Source organism: Salmo salar, chromosome 06 (assembly GCF_965601325.2).
Source record: "Salmo salar chromosome 06, fSalSal1, whole genome shotgun sequence".
Lineage (NCBI taxonomy): Eukaryota > Metazoa > Chordata > Actinopteri > Salmoniformes > Salmonidae > Salmo > Salmo salar.
Window position 1 is genome coordinate 45,806,051 of NC_138296.1, and position 14,818 is coordinate 45,820,868.

The following is a 14,818-nucleotide window of genomic DNA, read 5'->3' on the forward strand; positions in this document are numbered from 1 at the left end:
TATGCTTATGTGAGATACTTGTCATTAGAATGTATCCCTTTGGACGCTGGTGTTGACAGTTGCACGTTTTCCCTTAGCTAGGGCTCAGTCACTTGGGGCCCAGAGAGGGGAGAGGTCAGGCTTGTCTTTCACATGTCCCTGGTGCTATGCAGAATATCAGAAAGGGAAGAGGACAGAATTGAACGTTGTCTACATATGTGTGTGTGTCTTACTGAGGATGGGCCTCTATGAGAGAGCACTGACAGAGGAGATTTATGATGTCTTTGGGTAATAAAGCCTAAAGAGCATTCCAGATAACATGAGCTAATGGTTCTGTTCTATACCGTACCAGGGAGAGACGACTCCAGTTTGGAGTAGGAGGACCAGACACTGGTCTATACAATGAAAACTTTTGACACAGCAGTTGCTGTCTGCTATGTATTATAGATATCTTGCATACAAAACTTAACCTTGTGACCCATTCTATGTATCTGTGGTTCGTCATGTACGTTGAGAGGGGTGTATCTTGGCTATAAAAGATCTTTGTACTTTTGTGTTGACACTTTCAATGGTTTATTAGAGATAGCGCATCATTGAAAGTCAAAGTGCTTTTGCAAAGCTCTTATTATTAAAGATGTAGTTTAAGTATAACTCTGACTGGTGTGTGAAGTTTAACTCTCCTCATTTGGTAATGCAGAAATTAGCCACCACAGAGCTCAGAGACAGGATTGTGTCGAGGCACAGATCTGGGGAAGGGTACCAAAAAATGTCTGCAGCATTGAAGGTCCCCAAGAACACAGTGGCCTCCATCATTCTTAAACTGAAGAAGTTTGGAACCACCAAGACTCTTCCTAAAGCTGGCCGCCCAGCCAAACTGAGCAATCGGGGGAGAAGGGCCTTGATCTGGGAGGTGACCAAAAACCCGATGGTCACTCTGACAGAGCTCTAGAGTTCCTCTGTGAAAATGGGAGAACCTTCCAGAAGGACAACCATCTCTGCAGCGCTCCACCAATCAGGCCTACAGTGTCCAGACGGAAGCCACTCCTCTGTGAAAGGCACATGACAGCCCGCTTGGAATTTGCCAAAAGGCACCTAAAGACTCTCAGACCATGAGAAACAAGATTCTCTGGTCTGATGAAACCAAGATTGAACTCTTTGGCCTGAATGCCAAGCATCATATCTGGAGGAAACCTGGCACCATCCCTACGGTGAAGCGTGGTGGTGGCAGCATCATGCTATGGGGGTGTTTTTCGGCGGCAGGGACTGGGAGACTAGTCAGGATCGAGGCAAAGATGAACGGAGCAGAAGTACAGAGAGATCCTTGATGAAAACCTGCTCCAGAGCGCCACTGGAGGATGTGTTTAGGGTTAGGGGTTCTCTCTTTTCTGGAGAGACCTGGAAATAGCTGTGCAGCAACGCTCCCCGTCCAACCTGACAGAGCTCGAGAGGATCTGCAGAGAAGAATGGGAAAAACTCCCCAAATACAGGTGTGCCAAGCTTGCGGCGTTTAAGATCCAAGAAGACTTGAGGCTGTTATCACTGCCAAAGGCGATTCAATAAAGTACTGAGTAAAGTGTCTGAATACATATGTGATTAAAATTTTGAAAAAGTCAAGTGGTCTGAATATTTTCCAAATGTACTGTATGTCTCCGGATAAGGCCTCATGTACAGCAGGGTGAGAGACCAGGTGGCTGGTGTGGGAGGTCAGGGGTTGTGACGTCGTCTTCCCCCAACCGGGCCACAGTTAGAGCAGAACAATGACAAAGTCAGGCTGACCACTACAGCAGACAGCTACTGATAACACAAAAGTGGCTGCGTCGAAGGACGTATGCATTCTCATTAACACACACACACACACACACACACACACACACACACACACACACACACACACACACACACACACACACACACACACACACACACACACACACACACACACACACACACACACACACACACACACACACACACACACACACACAAATGCTGACTACAGGTGGTCTCAAGGGCCTTTGGGGTCTGGCACCTGCAGCTCAGCATGATCCCCTCTGTTCAGATGGGCTTTAGAAAATATGCACTGCACTTATCACTTTGGCTGTGCCAGTCTCCCCACACACACACACACACACACACACACACACACACACACACACACACACACACACACACACACACACACACACACACACACACACACACACACACACACACACATACACCACACTTCCCCCTACTCTCCGCATTGAAATATCACCCTTGTCATGGAGCGATGGGCAGGAATGTGTCAGCGATTTTGAGGAGGTGGAGAGGCGAGGGCTGTTCAGCAGAAAGAGGCCGTTGTCAGAAGAGACAGTTGTCTAGTGGCTGCCCCTGGCTCTGGCACAGTCAGCCCTGTGGCTGAGCCATCGTTGGTCTGTGTGTGTCACTATTTGCCTGGAAAGCTGATCCCAGTGTAGAAAGGCACTGCTAAATCTACTTAAATAACCAACTGACTGATTTAAAAGCTACTCCACAAACCCAACCACAAATCCAGCTATTCAATTAATGAAGGGATATGGGGTTGTCGTTGTGGTGGAGCTAGTCTTATGTTTGAAACCTTCACTGGGCTCTATTCTGGATGTGTTGCAGGGAGGGTAATGGGGTAGTAGGCTGGTGTTGTGTTGCTGGGCAGAGGGTCAGCCAACGCATGTAAAGCCCTACCCACCGCCCCCCCGACATAGGTTTCACCACATATGTTACTGTTATAAATAAGAGCTGAAATACATGCTCATCTCTCTAGAAGTCAATGAGAGCTGAAATACATGCTAATCTCTCTAAAAGTCAATGAGAGCTGAAATACATGCTAATCTCTCTAGAAGTCAATGAGAGCTGAAATACATGCTAATCTCTCTAGAAGTCAATGAGAGCTGAAATACATGCTCATCTCTCTAGAAGTCAATGAGAGCTGAAATACATGCTCATCTCTCTAGAAGTCAATGAGAGCTGAAATACATGCTAATCTCTCTAAAAGTCAATGAGAGCTGAAATACATGCTAATCTCTCTAAAAGTCAGTGAGACGGTGTTCTTCTTTCTTCCTTTATCTCTTTACACACACAAACACGTCATGGCATTGGGCCAAAGGTCCTGCCTACGCTTGAGTGTCAGTTTGACTGCTGTGCCCTGAGTGTCATGGAGTTGCTGGTTAAATTTGGACCTTGTCATGCAGATGAATGTAGGCCTGAGTCGTAAACATATTCTGCAGCCGCAGCTGACGCAGGTCTGTGTCTGTACAGGTCGTATTATTTAAGAGCCAAATCAGGACCCCAGCACCGAGATGCCATGTCACACTGCTACGTGGGTGTTACCACACTCCCCCTAAAGTTCACGACCTTTCAGCTCCGAACCTCCCTTCAAGTTCCACGTGTTTTGGTGCCCTGTTTGTATTCTGTTTATTCCTACACCCAGATTGATACAATTACTCTCTCTGTTTCTCCCACCGTCTCCTCTCCCACCTTCCCTCCCCCACCTCTCTCTGTGCCAGTCTCAGTGACAGAGGTGGAGTGTGTGCGTGAGGGCTGCCAGTCTGAGGCTCTGCGGAGACTATCCGGGTCAGTACCAGAGAATCAGTGCTTTACGGTGGTGTTCAGAGGAGCCAGGAAGAGTCTGGACCTCCTCTGCTCCTCTGAGGAGGAGGCGAGGCACTGGGTCCGAGGGATACGCACGCTGAAGGAGCGTGTGGCCAACATGACCCAGAAGGAGAAACTGGACCAATATCCTTTACCCCCCCCCCCCCCCCCCCCCCCGTGGGCCTTTGCTGCGCTGTGCCAGGCTGCCAGCCTTCGACCCAAAGTAAATATAGTGCAGGTTGGGCAGCCAGGATCGCTATGGTGACTGACTCTGAACATAATACTGTCACATGCACCATCCGGCATCCACAGCATACCTAAGATGTGCAGCAATGGCCCAGCAAAAAGCACCGTCTAAATATAGTCTGACTATCCTGTCAAACATGATCCCTGGTATAGCCGCTGGGTTGTTTGCGTCACAGGTGTACGACAGACACACTTGTGTAAAACGCAAAGCCAGATCTTGAGAGCAGATAGAGCAGTATGTGCTCTGGGACATGTCCAGACTAGTGCCGTGGCTTGTAATTGGGTAAGATTTGAGGTGCGGTTTTACACTGGCATGTCCCAGCAGTGTTTGCAGTAGATTGATATAGACCATCCTTGCAAAAGCTCTTATTGTTGTGCGTGTCCTGGAAGAGGGAGGTGTCATATTGGCTTCTCTTTCTACATCAGCCCTGTGTTCTATTCCATCAGAGGCCTTGGAGGAGGCTTTAAGTATTTTTACTTCAGATGGATGTCGGCACAACAGGACATGTGTGTCTACAGTCAACACACATCGGAATCATAGACTAGGGTGTATTCCATTTCAATTCCTGGTATTGAATTAGCCACTTATCCTCCTCTGAATGATTACACAATTGATTCCTGGATTGCTGTAAATGAAGAAATGATGCACTTGACCCTTACCCATAGTTGGATGTGGTCTGTAATGTGCCTATATACAGTATGCATGTGCATCAACCCTGCCTGTATGTATAGATGTGTTTTGTGTCTATACATACTGTATATACCATAGAATGTACTTTTAAGGATGTGTTTAGGGTTAGCGGTTCGGAATGCTCCCCTGGTTGCTCTCCTTAACTCCCCACACCTGGATCCGTGGCTACCTGAGACGGGCTGATGAGAACGACGATGGGAAGATGAGTTACGACGAGGTCAAACGCCTCCTGCAGATGATCAACATCGACCTGAATGAACAGTACGCACGCTCGCTATTCAAGGTGAGCACGTACTGTATGTGTGTGCAGCATTCAGTATGCTTGTACACTAATGTGCATAGACTTTGACTGCGTGGGTGTGCACATGTGCCTGAGCGAGATGTTGTTGTTGGTTGAAGGCTATTGTTTACTCAGCATGCTGTGGAGTATATTGGGGCTGTGTTTCGCTCTCAGCCTGGAGTCTGTGCTCAATTATCAACCCAGTGGCAAGCCAACCGGCAGGCCCCTCACTCTCTTTCTCACTCTCTCACTCACTCCTGCCCTCTTCTCTCTACTGCTGTCTTTCACCCTCCCCAGACGGTCTCGTCCTTCCCCATCTCCCCCCTCTCTATCAGGCAGCCAGTCATTTCTCCATAGTTACTGCTAGCTAAGTCTCTCAGCTCCCCTCTCCGTTAATGTCCAGTTGTTTTCCTGCTCCTTCCTTCACCATGTGATTCCTTCTCCAACCCTGCCTATCCATCTCCTCAGAGACTGAATATCAAACCAACTGTAGTGCAGTAATGTGTGGAGTGTGTGTTTGTCTATATGGTATGAATTATGGGAGTGGACGGGGTTGCTGGCCACTCCCATAACAAATCGGTGAGCGCCCATAGATTTGATGATATTAACATGGCTCACCTATAAGAATTGAAGATAGTAACTTTGATCCAGCCCTCTGTTTTTAGGGAACCGCTTTGAAAATGTGTGGAGGGGTTGTGTATGTGTGTTTTAATCAGAACAACCCTAACGAAGGTCTCTCTGTCTGTCCGTCCGTCCGTTCGCCCATCTGTCTCTTTGTCCCTCCCTCTCCTCTGTCTGTCTGTCCCTCCTTCTCCTCGATCCGTCCCTCCGTCCATCCCTCTCCTCCGTCCCTCTCTCAGAAAGCTGACCGGTCATGTGACGGCCGTCTGGACCACGTAGAGATCGAGGAGTTCTGCAGGGAGCTGATGAGGCGGCCGGAGCTGGACGCCGTGTTCAGACATTACTCTGGTAACGGCTGTGTTCTGTCCACCGCTGAGCTGAGAGACTTCCTGGGAGACCAGGGGGAGGACGCATCACTGATCCACGCTCAGAGCCTCATCCGCACCTACGAGCTCAACGACTGGGGTAGGCCCGAAGAAACACTGAACATCATTTTAGCCTTGGATTTTTATGACCTTACATTTTACATTTTAGTCATTTGCAGTAGTGAGTGCATACATTTTCATACTTTTTTTCACACTGCATTCCTTACATTCACTGTGCTTTTATTTATCTGAATGTTTTATGTTGTTATATTTGACACATTTAATTGCTGCAAATTCAGGGCCAGTTCCTCCCCTGATATTAATAGGTTGATGATTTGATGTGCCACTCCTCCCTACAGCCCAGAAGAACCAGTTCATGACCCAGAATGGTTTCACCATGTACATGCTGTCCCTGGAGAACGATGTGTTTAACCCCGACCACGCCCGGGTGCACCAGGACATGACCAGACCTCTGGCCCACTACTTCATCTCATCCTCACACAACACCTACCTCACCAAGGACCAGGTCACCAGCGCCAGCAGCGCCGAGCCATACATCAGGTATTGAATAGACACGTGCGAAAACACACAAACACACATATGCATGCGCATAGACGCACACACATAAACACACAGGCACACACACACACACACACACACACACACACACACACACACACACACACACACACACACACACACACACACACACACACACACACACACACACACACACACTAAGAATATGTACTGTGTGAACCAGAGCTCTGAACCAGGGCTGTCGCTGTGTGGAGCTGGATTGTTGGGACGGGGACAAAGGAGAGCCTGTCATCTACCATGGACACACCCTTACTTCTAAGGTGCCCTTCAAAGAGGTAATCGAGACCATCGCCCAGTATGCCTTCAAGGTAGGTAACGTTTTCTTTTAAATTACAACAAAGAAAATACCCCAAAAATGTGAGCACACCTGGCCTGTGACACCCTCTTAGTGGGTTTGGGGGGATGATGGACAGATGGTTGTGTGGTTTATAGGGAGGCCAAATGTTTCACCTTAACCATCGTGCCCATATGTCTTCCATATGTGACTGTTTATGGAAAGCAAAGTATTTCTCATCAAAACAAAATAGATTTAACATGTAAATAGCAGCAGGCCAGCGGCAGAAAACGAATCTAGACATTAGACTTTCTGCCTTTGCCAACGTTCAGTTCACGCTACAGTCAAAGTCTTGGCTCAGAGTCTGATAAGACTAGACTGCTGTCCAACAGCTTCTTGGCCTCAGTGTAGTCCAGAATAAACCCTGGCTTAATACCTAATGAGCTTATGGTTTCTCTTACATCTTAATGAGTGGCCTCTTATGAACCAACCCTTTTTTACCCCCGTAGGCCTCCCCGTACCCCCTGATCCTGTCCCTTGAGAACCACTGTACGGTGGAGCAGCAGACGGTCATGGCCAGACACCTGCGCACCATCCTGGGCAAGAGGCTGCTCACCAAGCCCCTCAACGACCAGCCTCTGAAGGACCTGCCCTCTCCTGAGGTACGGCACACACCCCTGTCCCCAGCTCTCTACTCACCCCCCCTGTCCCCAGCTCTCTACTCACCCCCTGTCCCCAGCTCTCTACTCACCCCCTGTCCCCAGCTCTCTACTCACCCCCTGTCCCCAGCTCTCTACTCACCCCCTGTCCCCAGCTCTCTACTCACCCCCTGTCCCCAGCTCTCTACTCACCCCTTGTCCCCAGCTCTCTACTCACCCCTTGTCCCCAGCTCTCTACTCACCCCTTGTCCCCAGCTCTCTACTCACCCCCTGTCCCCAGCTCTCTACTCACCCCCTGTCCCCAGCTCTCTACTCACCCCCTGTCCCCAGCTCTCTACTCACCCCCTGTCCCCAGCTCTCTACTCACCCCCTGTCCCCAGCTCTCTACTCACCCCCTGTCCCCAGCTCTCTACTCACCCCTTGTCCCCAGCTCTCTACTCACCCCCTGTCCCCAGCTCTCTACTCACCCCCTGTCCCCAGCTCTCTACTCACCCCCTGTCCCCAGCTCTCTACTCACCCCCTGTGACCAGCTCTCTACTCACCCCCTGTCCCCAGCTCTCTACTCACCCCCTGTGGCCAGCTCTCTACTCACCCCCTGTGACCAGCTCTCTACTCACCCCTGTGCCCAGCTCTCTAGGACACACACCCTTGACCCATTCTGCCTAAGAAACCTGTTGTCCTTTTCTACTCTCTCACCCATTCTGTTGTCTCTTTTCTACTCTCTCACCCATTTATGGAACGATTGTGGAATACTAACAGGAATATTAACATATGTTTTGAAGCATCTTTGTCTTGTCTCTGCAGGAGCTTAGGGGTCGTATCCTGGTGAAGGGGAAGAAGGATGTTCACCACCTGAACCAGCTGGGGAAGACCAGCAGCTTTGATACCAGCTCGGACGACGAGGCATCAAGCAGCAACAAAAAGGACAAAAAGGACCCTGCCAAGGTGCTACACATTTACCTTCCATGTGACTGAGACGGCACTGTAAGTCTACAGAAATTGATCAGGAACACGCTGTGTATCAAGCTTTTCTCTTGTGCACTCTGTGTTGCTGGCTTAGGCGGTCTCATCTAAGCTGAGCCCAGAGCTGTCTGAACTGGTGGTGTACTGTCGAAGTGTCCCCTTCCGCGGGTTCCAACACTCTACCCAGAAACCACCCGATGAGATGTCATCCTTCAATGAGAATGACGCCCTCAAACACATCAAGGACACAGGCAAGGGGCTTAGGAAGACATAACTTGAACCGAACAGTTGTCTGTGAATCAGTTCCTGTTGAGATCCTATAATGACTCATAGTTCTTACTGGCGCTGTAGTTGTAGAGAAAGTCCTTGAATACATGGGTGCATTTGTGCATCACGTTGTTGTGCATATTTGTGTGTCTGTCTTTTTATTTGCGTTTGAGGTATTATAATGGAGCTCTTACCCTGTCCTCTCATCACCTTCCAGGAAAGCTGTTTGTCAGACACAACAGCAGGCAGCTGAGCCGGATCTACCCCTCCGGGCAGCGCCTCCAATCCTCCAACTACGACCCCCAGGATATGTGGAATGGCGGCTGCTCGATGGGTCAGCACTCTGGGCTGGAGGGGGGTGGGAGGTGGGGGGTGGGGGGTGGGAGGGAGGGAGGAGGGATATGGTACAGGTGGCTCATTTATTTAACATTATCTAGCCTGGAAGTTCCTGGAGATAGAAAGTTATTTTACATTGGGCCTCCTCTGAGAGCATTGCAAATGCTTGGTATGAGCCTCCTATTCCTCACTCCACTTGTCATAATAACTAACCTCACACTCTGCTGCCTGATAAAGTGTGTTCTGTTGTTCATATGTTACGGTAAGTTGTTGTTGTCTCTTTTCACACCCGTGTCTGTCCTCTCTCTCCCTCCCTCTCTCTCTCTCTGCAGTGGCTCTGAATTTCCAGACTCCAGGGGAGCAGATGGATCTGAACCAGGGCCGTTTCCTGCCTAACGGCCGCTGTGGATACATCCTCAAGCCCAGCTTCCTGTGCAGCCCCAGCTCCAACTTCAACCCAGAGATCACAGGAGGCGGGCCAGGACACATCCCCACACAGCTCACCATACGTGTGAGAAACCTTCTGGGAATCAGATTCTGTTGTGGTGGTTTATATGTGGTAACAGCCTTGTTGGAATAGTAGTGTACATTTTAGTTAGCAGTGGTATGGAAACAGACCAAGGTAGTAAACTATTTCACCTTATTAGTCATTTTGTAAAATCATCTAAAATCATTTGAATAATTTTCATATTAGAATTTTATATACAAAGGCACAAAAAGTAATTGGGTTGATTTTGTGTTCAGATAATATCAGCACAGCAGCTCCCTAAGATCAACACAGACAAGCCCAACTCCATTGTGGACCCACAGGTGTTGGTGGAAATTCACGGGGTGGCCATTGATAAATCCAGAGACAAAACCCACCGAATCGACAACAATGGTAACCTTCCACTCATCTATTGCACATCTATTATTCTCCCATTCAAAAAATGGATCACGAGGGTTGTATACACCCTTGAGTTCACATATTAACCATATTAAAAATATAATTAGAAGAACATAATAGTCCTAGGAACATTTCATGTTTTACCGCGAATGAGGATAAGTATTCCCAGGGCACCTGTATGACTCCCACCACACACGGCACTATTCCACACAGAAAGTTGATCAGGAACATTATTCTGCACTCCTATGTTTATCTTTACCATAAAGATAATAAAACATGACAGATACCCCAGCTACTCCATTATCTTTGCTCAGTGCAGGTATTCGGAGTACCAGAAAAGTATACTTCTCATGTAGAGGCCATTATCTCGGTCTGTGGAGTACTTTCAGGCTGTGAATGGTGGTGGATGGCAGTGTCTGACAGCTCTCCTATGCCCCCTGTAGGTTTTAACCCACACTGGGACAGCACTTTGAGCTTCCAGCTGCAGGTCCCTGAGCTGGCCCTGGTACGCTTTGTAGTCGAAGACCATGACCACAAAGCCAAGAATGACTTTGTGGGCCAGTACACCTTGCCCTTCACCAGTCTCCGTACAGGTACTAGGATACTGTCTCTGTATTGTAGGGGTGTTTGTGTAGCTATTGTGTCTGTGAGGTGACACTGACACCAGTGAGTCTATTTTTCTCTAGGTTACCGCCATGTCCACTTGCTGAAGGCAGATGGCTCCAGCCTCTCTCCTTCAACCCTTTTCATCCATGTCAAGGTGTCCCGTAAGGGGGTCCCCATCAAGACTGTGTCTGAGCGCATGGCCTTGGCTAAGAGTGAGGGCAAAGCATGACCCCTATCTACCTGAACCAGTGCCACACTTTTCTGATAAGCCCCATGCATATCTCATCTTGGGGAGGGAAAGTCTCCCTAATTGGGGTGAAAAGGACAAGCTGCTGCCTGCCTATGTCCTAGTACTCATCTCATACACCCAATTTAGAATTGGCAGGACATATAGGGCTCCCTGGCTACAGAGAGGAAGACATCAGTCCTCCTCAGTCAAACCTGGATGGGAGTCTTGCCTGTTGATGAATAGTGTTGGCTGGGAGAGAAACTCTCTGGCATGTTGCTGTTGTGAGAGTATTCTGTGCTCTGTCATCAGTGCATTCAGTGTTTCCATAGAGACATGACTTTGGCGCTGACCTGTTTTACACCAGAACTCTATCTACTATGAAGCCAATATAGTTTTTTTTTCTCACTCAAAGCCAGGTTTGTGTCCTGGAGTCCCTGGAGCAGATCATGAAGACGTTTCCCAACATTTTTAACATATTTAAAGTTAAGAAATATGGAACTTTTTTGCTACTTTTAGCTGATGTGTGGTGAGCGTTCTGGCACAAAAAATGGTCACCGTGCATCACCCAGGTGGATGCCGCGCATTGATGGTGGATGAGGTGAGTTTCCCCCTACTATGTAAAGCTCTTTTGAGTACCTCAGTTGGTAGAAAAGCACTATATAAATCCAATCAATTATTATAACTTTTTTTACTATTACAGAATTTTATAGAAGCATTTTTTCAGGGCAAGACTTGTAGTTGAGCTCCTTTTTCCAGGACAACAATAGTGTTATATGACTAAATTTCATCGGTAAATGAAGTCTAGTTGTTGTGGTATTGGTCTGTCACGCCTGGCATGACACAGTCCAAAATACTGAGTGAATGCCTAACCTTAGTGACAAAATGAATACATTTCAACACTTAATGTTTCTGTAATGTGTTTGCAACAAATTGTGTTTGTTGCAATTGATGAAACACACTTCTTTCAGTGTGCAATTTCTGATAGGAGTTTTTAGATTATATTTAACATTGTTGTAAAATGTTATAGTCTAATGTAGTTACAGTATTCTAATTATCTCAGTAAAATGAATTCATTTGCATACTGTATGTACTTTCTCTGACACTAACTTCCTTTAGCTAAATAAAAACAGCATCAAAGTCACAGAGGGTCAAACCAAGACTAATGCAATTGACCATGATTATATTGTATACATATAATTGAAGTATTAGCTTTCATGAATTTCCAAGGTCAGTTTTCATTACGAAGCAGTAATCCACAATGCACTAGTAGAATGTATTGTTACTGGACTTTATTATTTGTATTCTTTCCTCTGTTCCTCTAAATTTAAATTCAAAGTCACTTTAATTTTGAAAACCGGCAAATGGTTTTGACAGTTTACAATACTGTATTTGCCTTATTTCAATGGAAACAGCTGTTAGTATTCTTTCTTATAGTTGCTAAGACAGTATATGCGTACCTGTTTACCTCAATGTCTCTTCAGTTGTGTACTTTGTTGTGACTTGTATCTGTGGGCATCAGATTCATATGGGTCAGTGTTAAATCCAGCCACCAAATCTGAAAGGTCTCCCAGTCCATTTAACAACAAAAAGCACTTAAATCCTAACTTTGAAGATGGTGCATCTTTATAGTACTATAGAAACAAATAATTCCCCTGAGCTTCAGCGGCAATATTATCATTTACATTAGTATACTAAGTGACATTAGCACAGTATTTATTTGGCTGTTTGCTTCATTCATCTCACAAACTGGTTTGTATTGTACTGAATGAGAAGAGAGTAATATTATTGTAATACTAAGTGTGAAAGCCTAGAGAAGCATGTTCAGTTTTTATAAAAACTATTTTAACCCCATTGTGCCCTTCTGTATTTTCAATTTTGGCATACTATTTCAATGTTTTTGTGCTTGGATGGTGTCTGTGTGAGAAAACGGATTTATTTTTAAGGAAGTGAAGTAGGAGATAGTATGCACAACACACACAGAGCCTCCTTCTGCCATATAAATGAGTCATATACACTACCGTTCTTAAGTTTGGGGTCACATAGAAATATCCTTGTTTTTGAAAGAAAAGCAAATTTTTTTGTCCATTAAAATAACATAAAATTGATCAGAAATACAGTGTAGACAGTGTTAATGTTGTAAATGACTATTGTAGCAGGAAATGGCTGATTTAATGGAATATCTACGTACATACAGAGGCCCATTATCAGCAACCATCACTGAAGATCACATACAATGCAGTGTACTACTCCCTTCACAGAACAGCGGAAACTGGCTCTAACCAGAATAGAAAGAGGAGTGGGAGGCCCCGGTGCACAACTGAGCAAGAGGACAAGTACATTAGAGTGTCTAGTTTGAGAAACAGACGCCTCACAGATGCTGGCCTTCTAGGTAGAGTTCCTCTGTCCAGTGTGTGTTCTTTTGCCCATCTTAATCTTTTATTTTTATTAGCCAGTCTGAGATATGGCTTTTTCTTTGCAACTCTGCCTAGAAGGCCAGCATCCCGGAGTTGCCTCTTCACTGTTGACGTTGAGACTGGTGTTTTGCGGGTACTATTCAATGAAGTTGCCAGTTGAGGACTTGTGATGCGTCTGTTTCTCAAACTAGACACTCTAATGTACTTGTCCTTGCTCAGTTGTCCCCCGGGGCCTCCCGCTCCTCTTTATATTCTGGTTAGAGCCAGTTTGCGCTGTTCTGTGAAGGGAGTAGTACACAGCGTTGTATGAGATATTCCGTTTCTTTGCAATTTCTCGCTTGGAATAGCCTTCATTTCTCAGAACAAGAATAGACTGACGAGTTTCAGAAGAAAGTTATTTGTTTCTGGCCATTTTGAGCCTGTAATCGAACCCACAAATGCTGATGCTCCAGATACTCAACTAGTCTAAAGAAGGCCAGTTTTATTTCTTCTTTAATTAGAACAACAGTTTTCAGCTGTGCTAACATAATTGTAAAATGGTTTTCTAATGCTCAATTAGCCTTTTAAAATGCTAAACTTGGATTAGCTAACACAACGTGCCATTGGAACACAGGAGTGAGGGTTGCTGATAATGGGCCGCTGTACCCCTATGTAGATTTTCCATTAAAAATCAGCCGTTTCTAGCTACAATAGTCATTTACAACATTAACGATGTCTACACTGTATTTCTGATAAATTTGATGTTGTTTTAATGGACAAAGAATGTGCTTTTCTTTAAAAAATAAGGACATTTCTAAGTGACCCCAAACGTTTGAACGGTAGTGTAAATGTCTAGTCAGTCTGTAGTGCTGGATTCATTGGAGAACATCAAACTATCACAACTCATTTAATTTCAGTGTAGATGATTAAACCTCCATTTATAAGTTTACTCTTTTCACCTATCCAGATGTTGTAAAGATGTATGACTAATGTGAAATCAAAAGACAGAAATCAGTGCATCATACAGTGGTGGAAATAGTACCCAATTGTCATACTTGAGTAAGGAAGTTACTCAAGTAAAAGTGAAAGTCACCCAGTAAAATACAACTTGAGTTAAAGTTTAAAAGTATTTGGTTTTAAATATATTTAAGTATCAAAAGTAAACTTAATTGCTAAAATATACTTAAATATCAAAAGTAAAAGTATAAATCATTTCAAATTCCTTATATTAAGAAAAGCATTTTCTTGTTTTTAAAATTCACAGATAGCTAGGGGCACACTTCAGCACTCAGACATTATTACAAAAGATGCATTTGTGTTTAGTGAGTCAACCAGAACATAGGCAGTAGGAATGACCACGTGTTCTCTTGATAAGTGCGTGAATTTCACAATTTTCCTGTTCTGCTAAGCATTCAAAATGTAACGAGTACTTTGGGTTGTCAGTAAAAAGTTCAATATTTCTTTAGGAATGTAGTGAAGTAAAAGTTGTCAAAAATATAAATAGTAAAGTAAAGTACAGATCTCCGAAAACTCTTCTTAAGTAGCACTTTAAAGTATTGTTAATTAGGTACTATACACCACTGGCATCATATGATTTTACCCAGGTCAGGTGACAAGATTTGCTGGCACCCCAATACTGTCTATGGATGGAACATATCAACATAGGTGAGTCTAATGATGTATCTAAACCCTGGATCGCTGATGTCATATTGGCACTCCCCAGAAGGAGCAGTTAAATATTTTAAAGACCAAATTACATGTATTTAAGAATTTTGTTGTTGTAGCGGGGACTATAAAATTAGTCATTTCTAAAA

General features: G+C 45.4%; 1 protein-coding gene across 2 annotated transcripts in view; it reads left to right on the forward strand.

Annotated features, from left to right (window-relative positions):
* LOC106607244 (1-phosphatidylinositol 4,5-bisphosphate phosphodiesterase delta-3-A) overlaps window positions 1-12,462 on the forward strand; it is a 29,252-nt gene extending 16,790 nt beyond the window's left edge. Inside the window, exons 3-15 of one of the 2 annotated variants that reach the window (XM_014204017.3) lie at window positions 3,504-3,732; window positions 4,679-4,808; window positions 5,666-5,891; window positions 6,151-6,352; window positions 6,555-6,699; window positions 7,175-7,327; window positions 8,129-8,269; window positions 8,385-8,538; window positions 8,772-8,888; window positions 9,223-9,401; window positions 9,635-9,770; window positions 10,220-10,369; window positions 10,463-12,462. In XM_014204017.3, the coding sequence (XP_014059492.2) occupies window positions 3,504-3,732; window positions 4,679-4,808; window positions 5,666-5,891; window positions 6,151-6,352; window positions 6,555-6,699; window positions 7,175-7,327; window positions 8,129-8,269; window positions 8,385-8,538; window positions 8,772-8,888; window positions 9,223-9,401; window positions 9,635-9,770; window positions 10,220-10,369; window positions 10,463-10,611 (2,111 nt within the window). In that variant the 3' untranslated portion in view covers window positions 10,612-12,462. Of the gene's footprint in view, window positions 1-3,503; window positions 3,733-4,678; window positions 4,809-5,665; window positions 5,892-6,150; window positions 6,353-6,554; window positions 6,700-7,174; window positions 7,328-8,128; window positions 8,270-8,384; window positions 8,539-8,771; window positions 8,889-9,222; window positions 9,402-9,634; window positions 9,771-10,219; window positions 10,370-10,462 lie in introns of those variants that run through there. The other variant, XR_014392683.1, reaches the window with a different exon arrangement.
* Window positions 12,463-14,818: the final 2,356 nt, after the last annotated feature.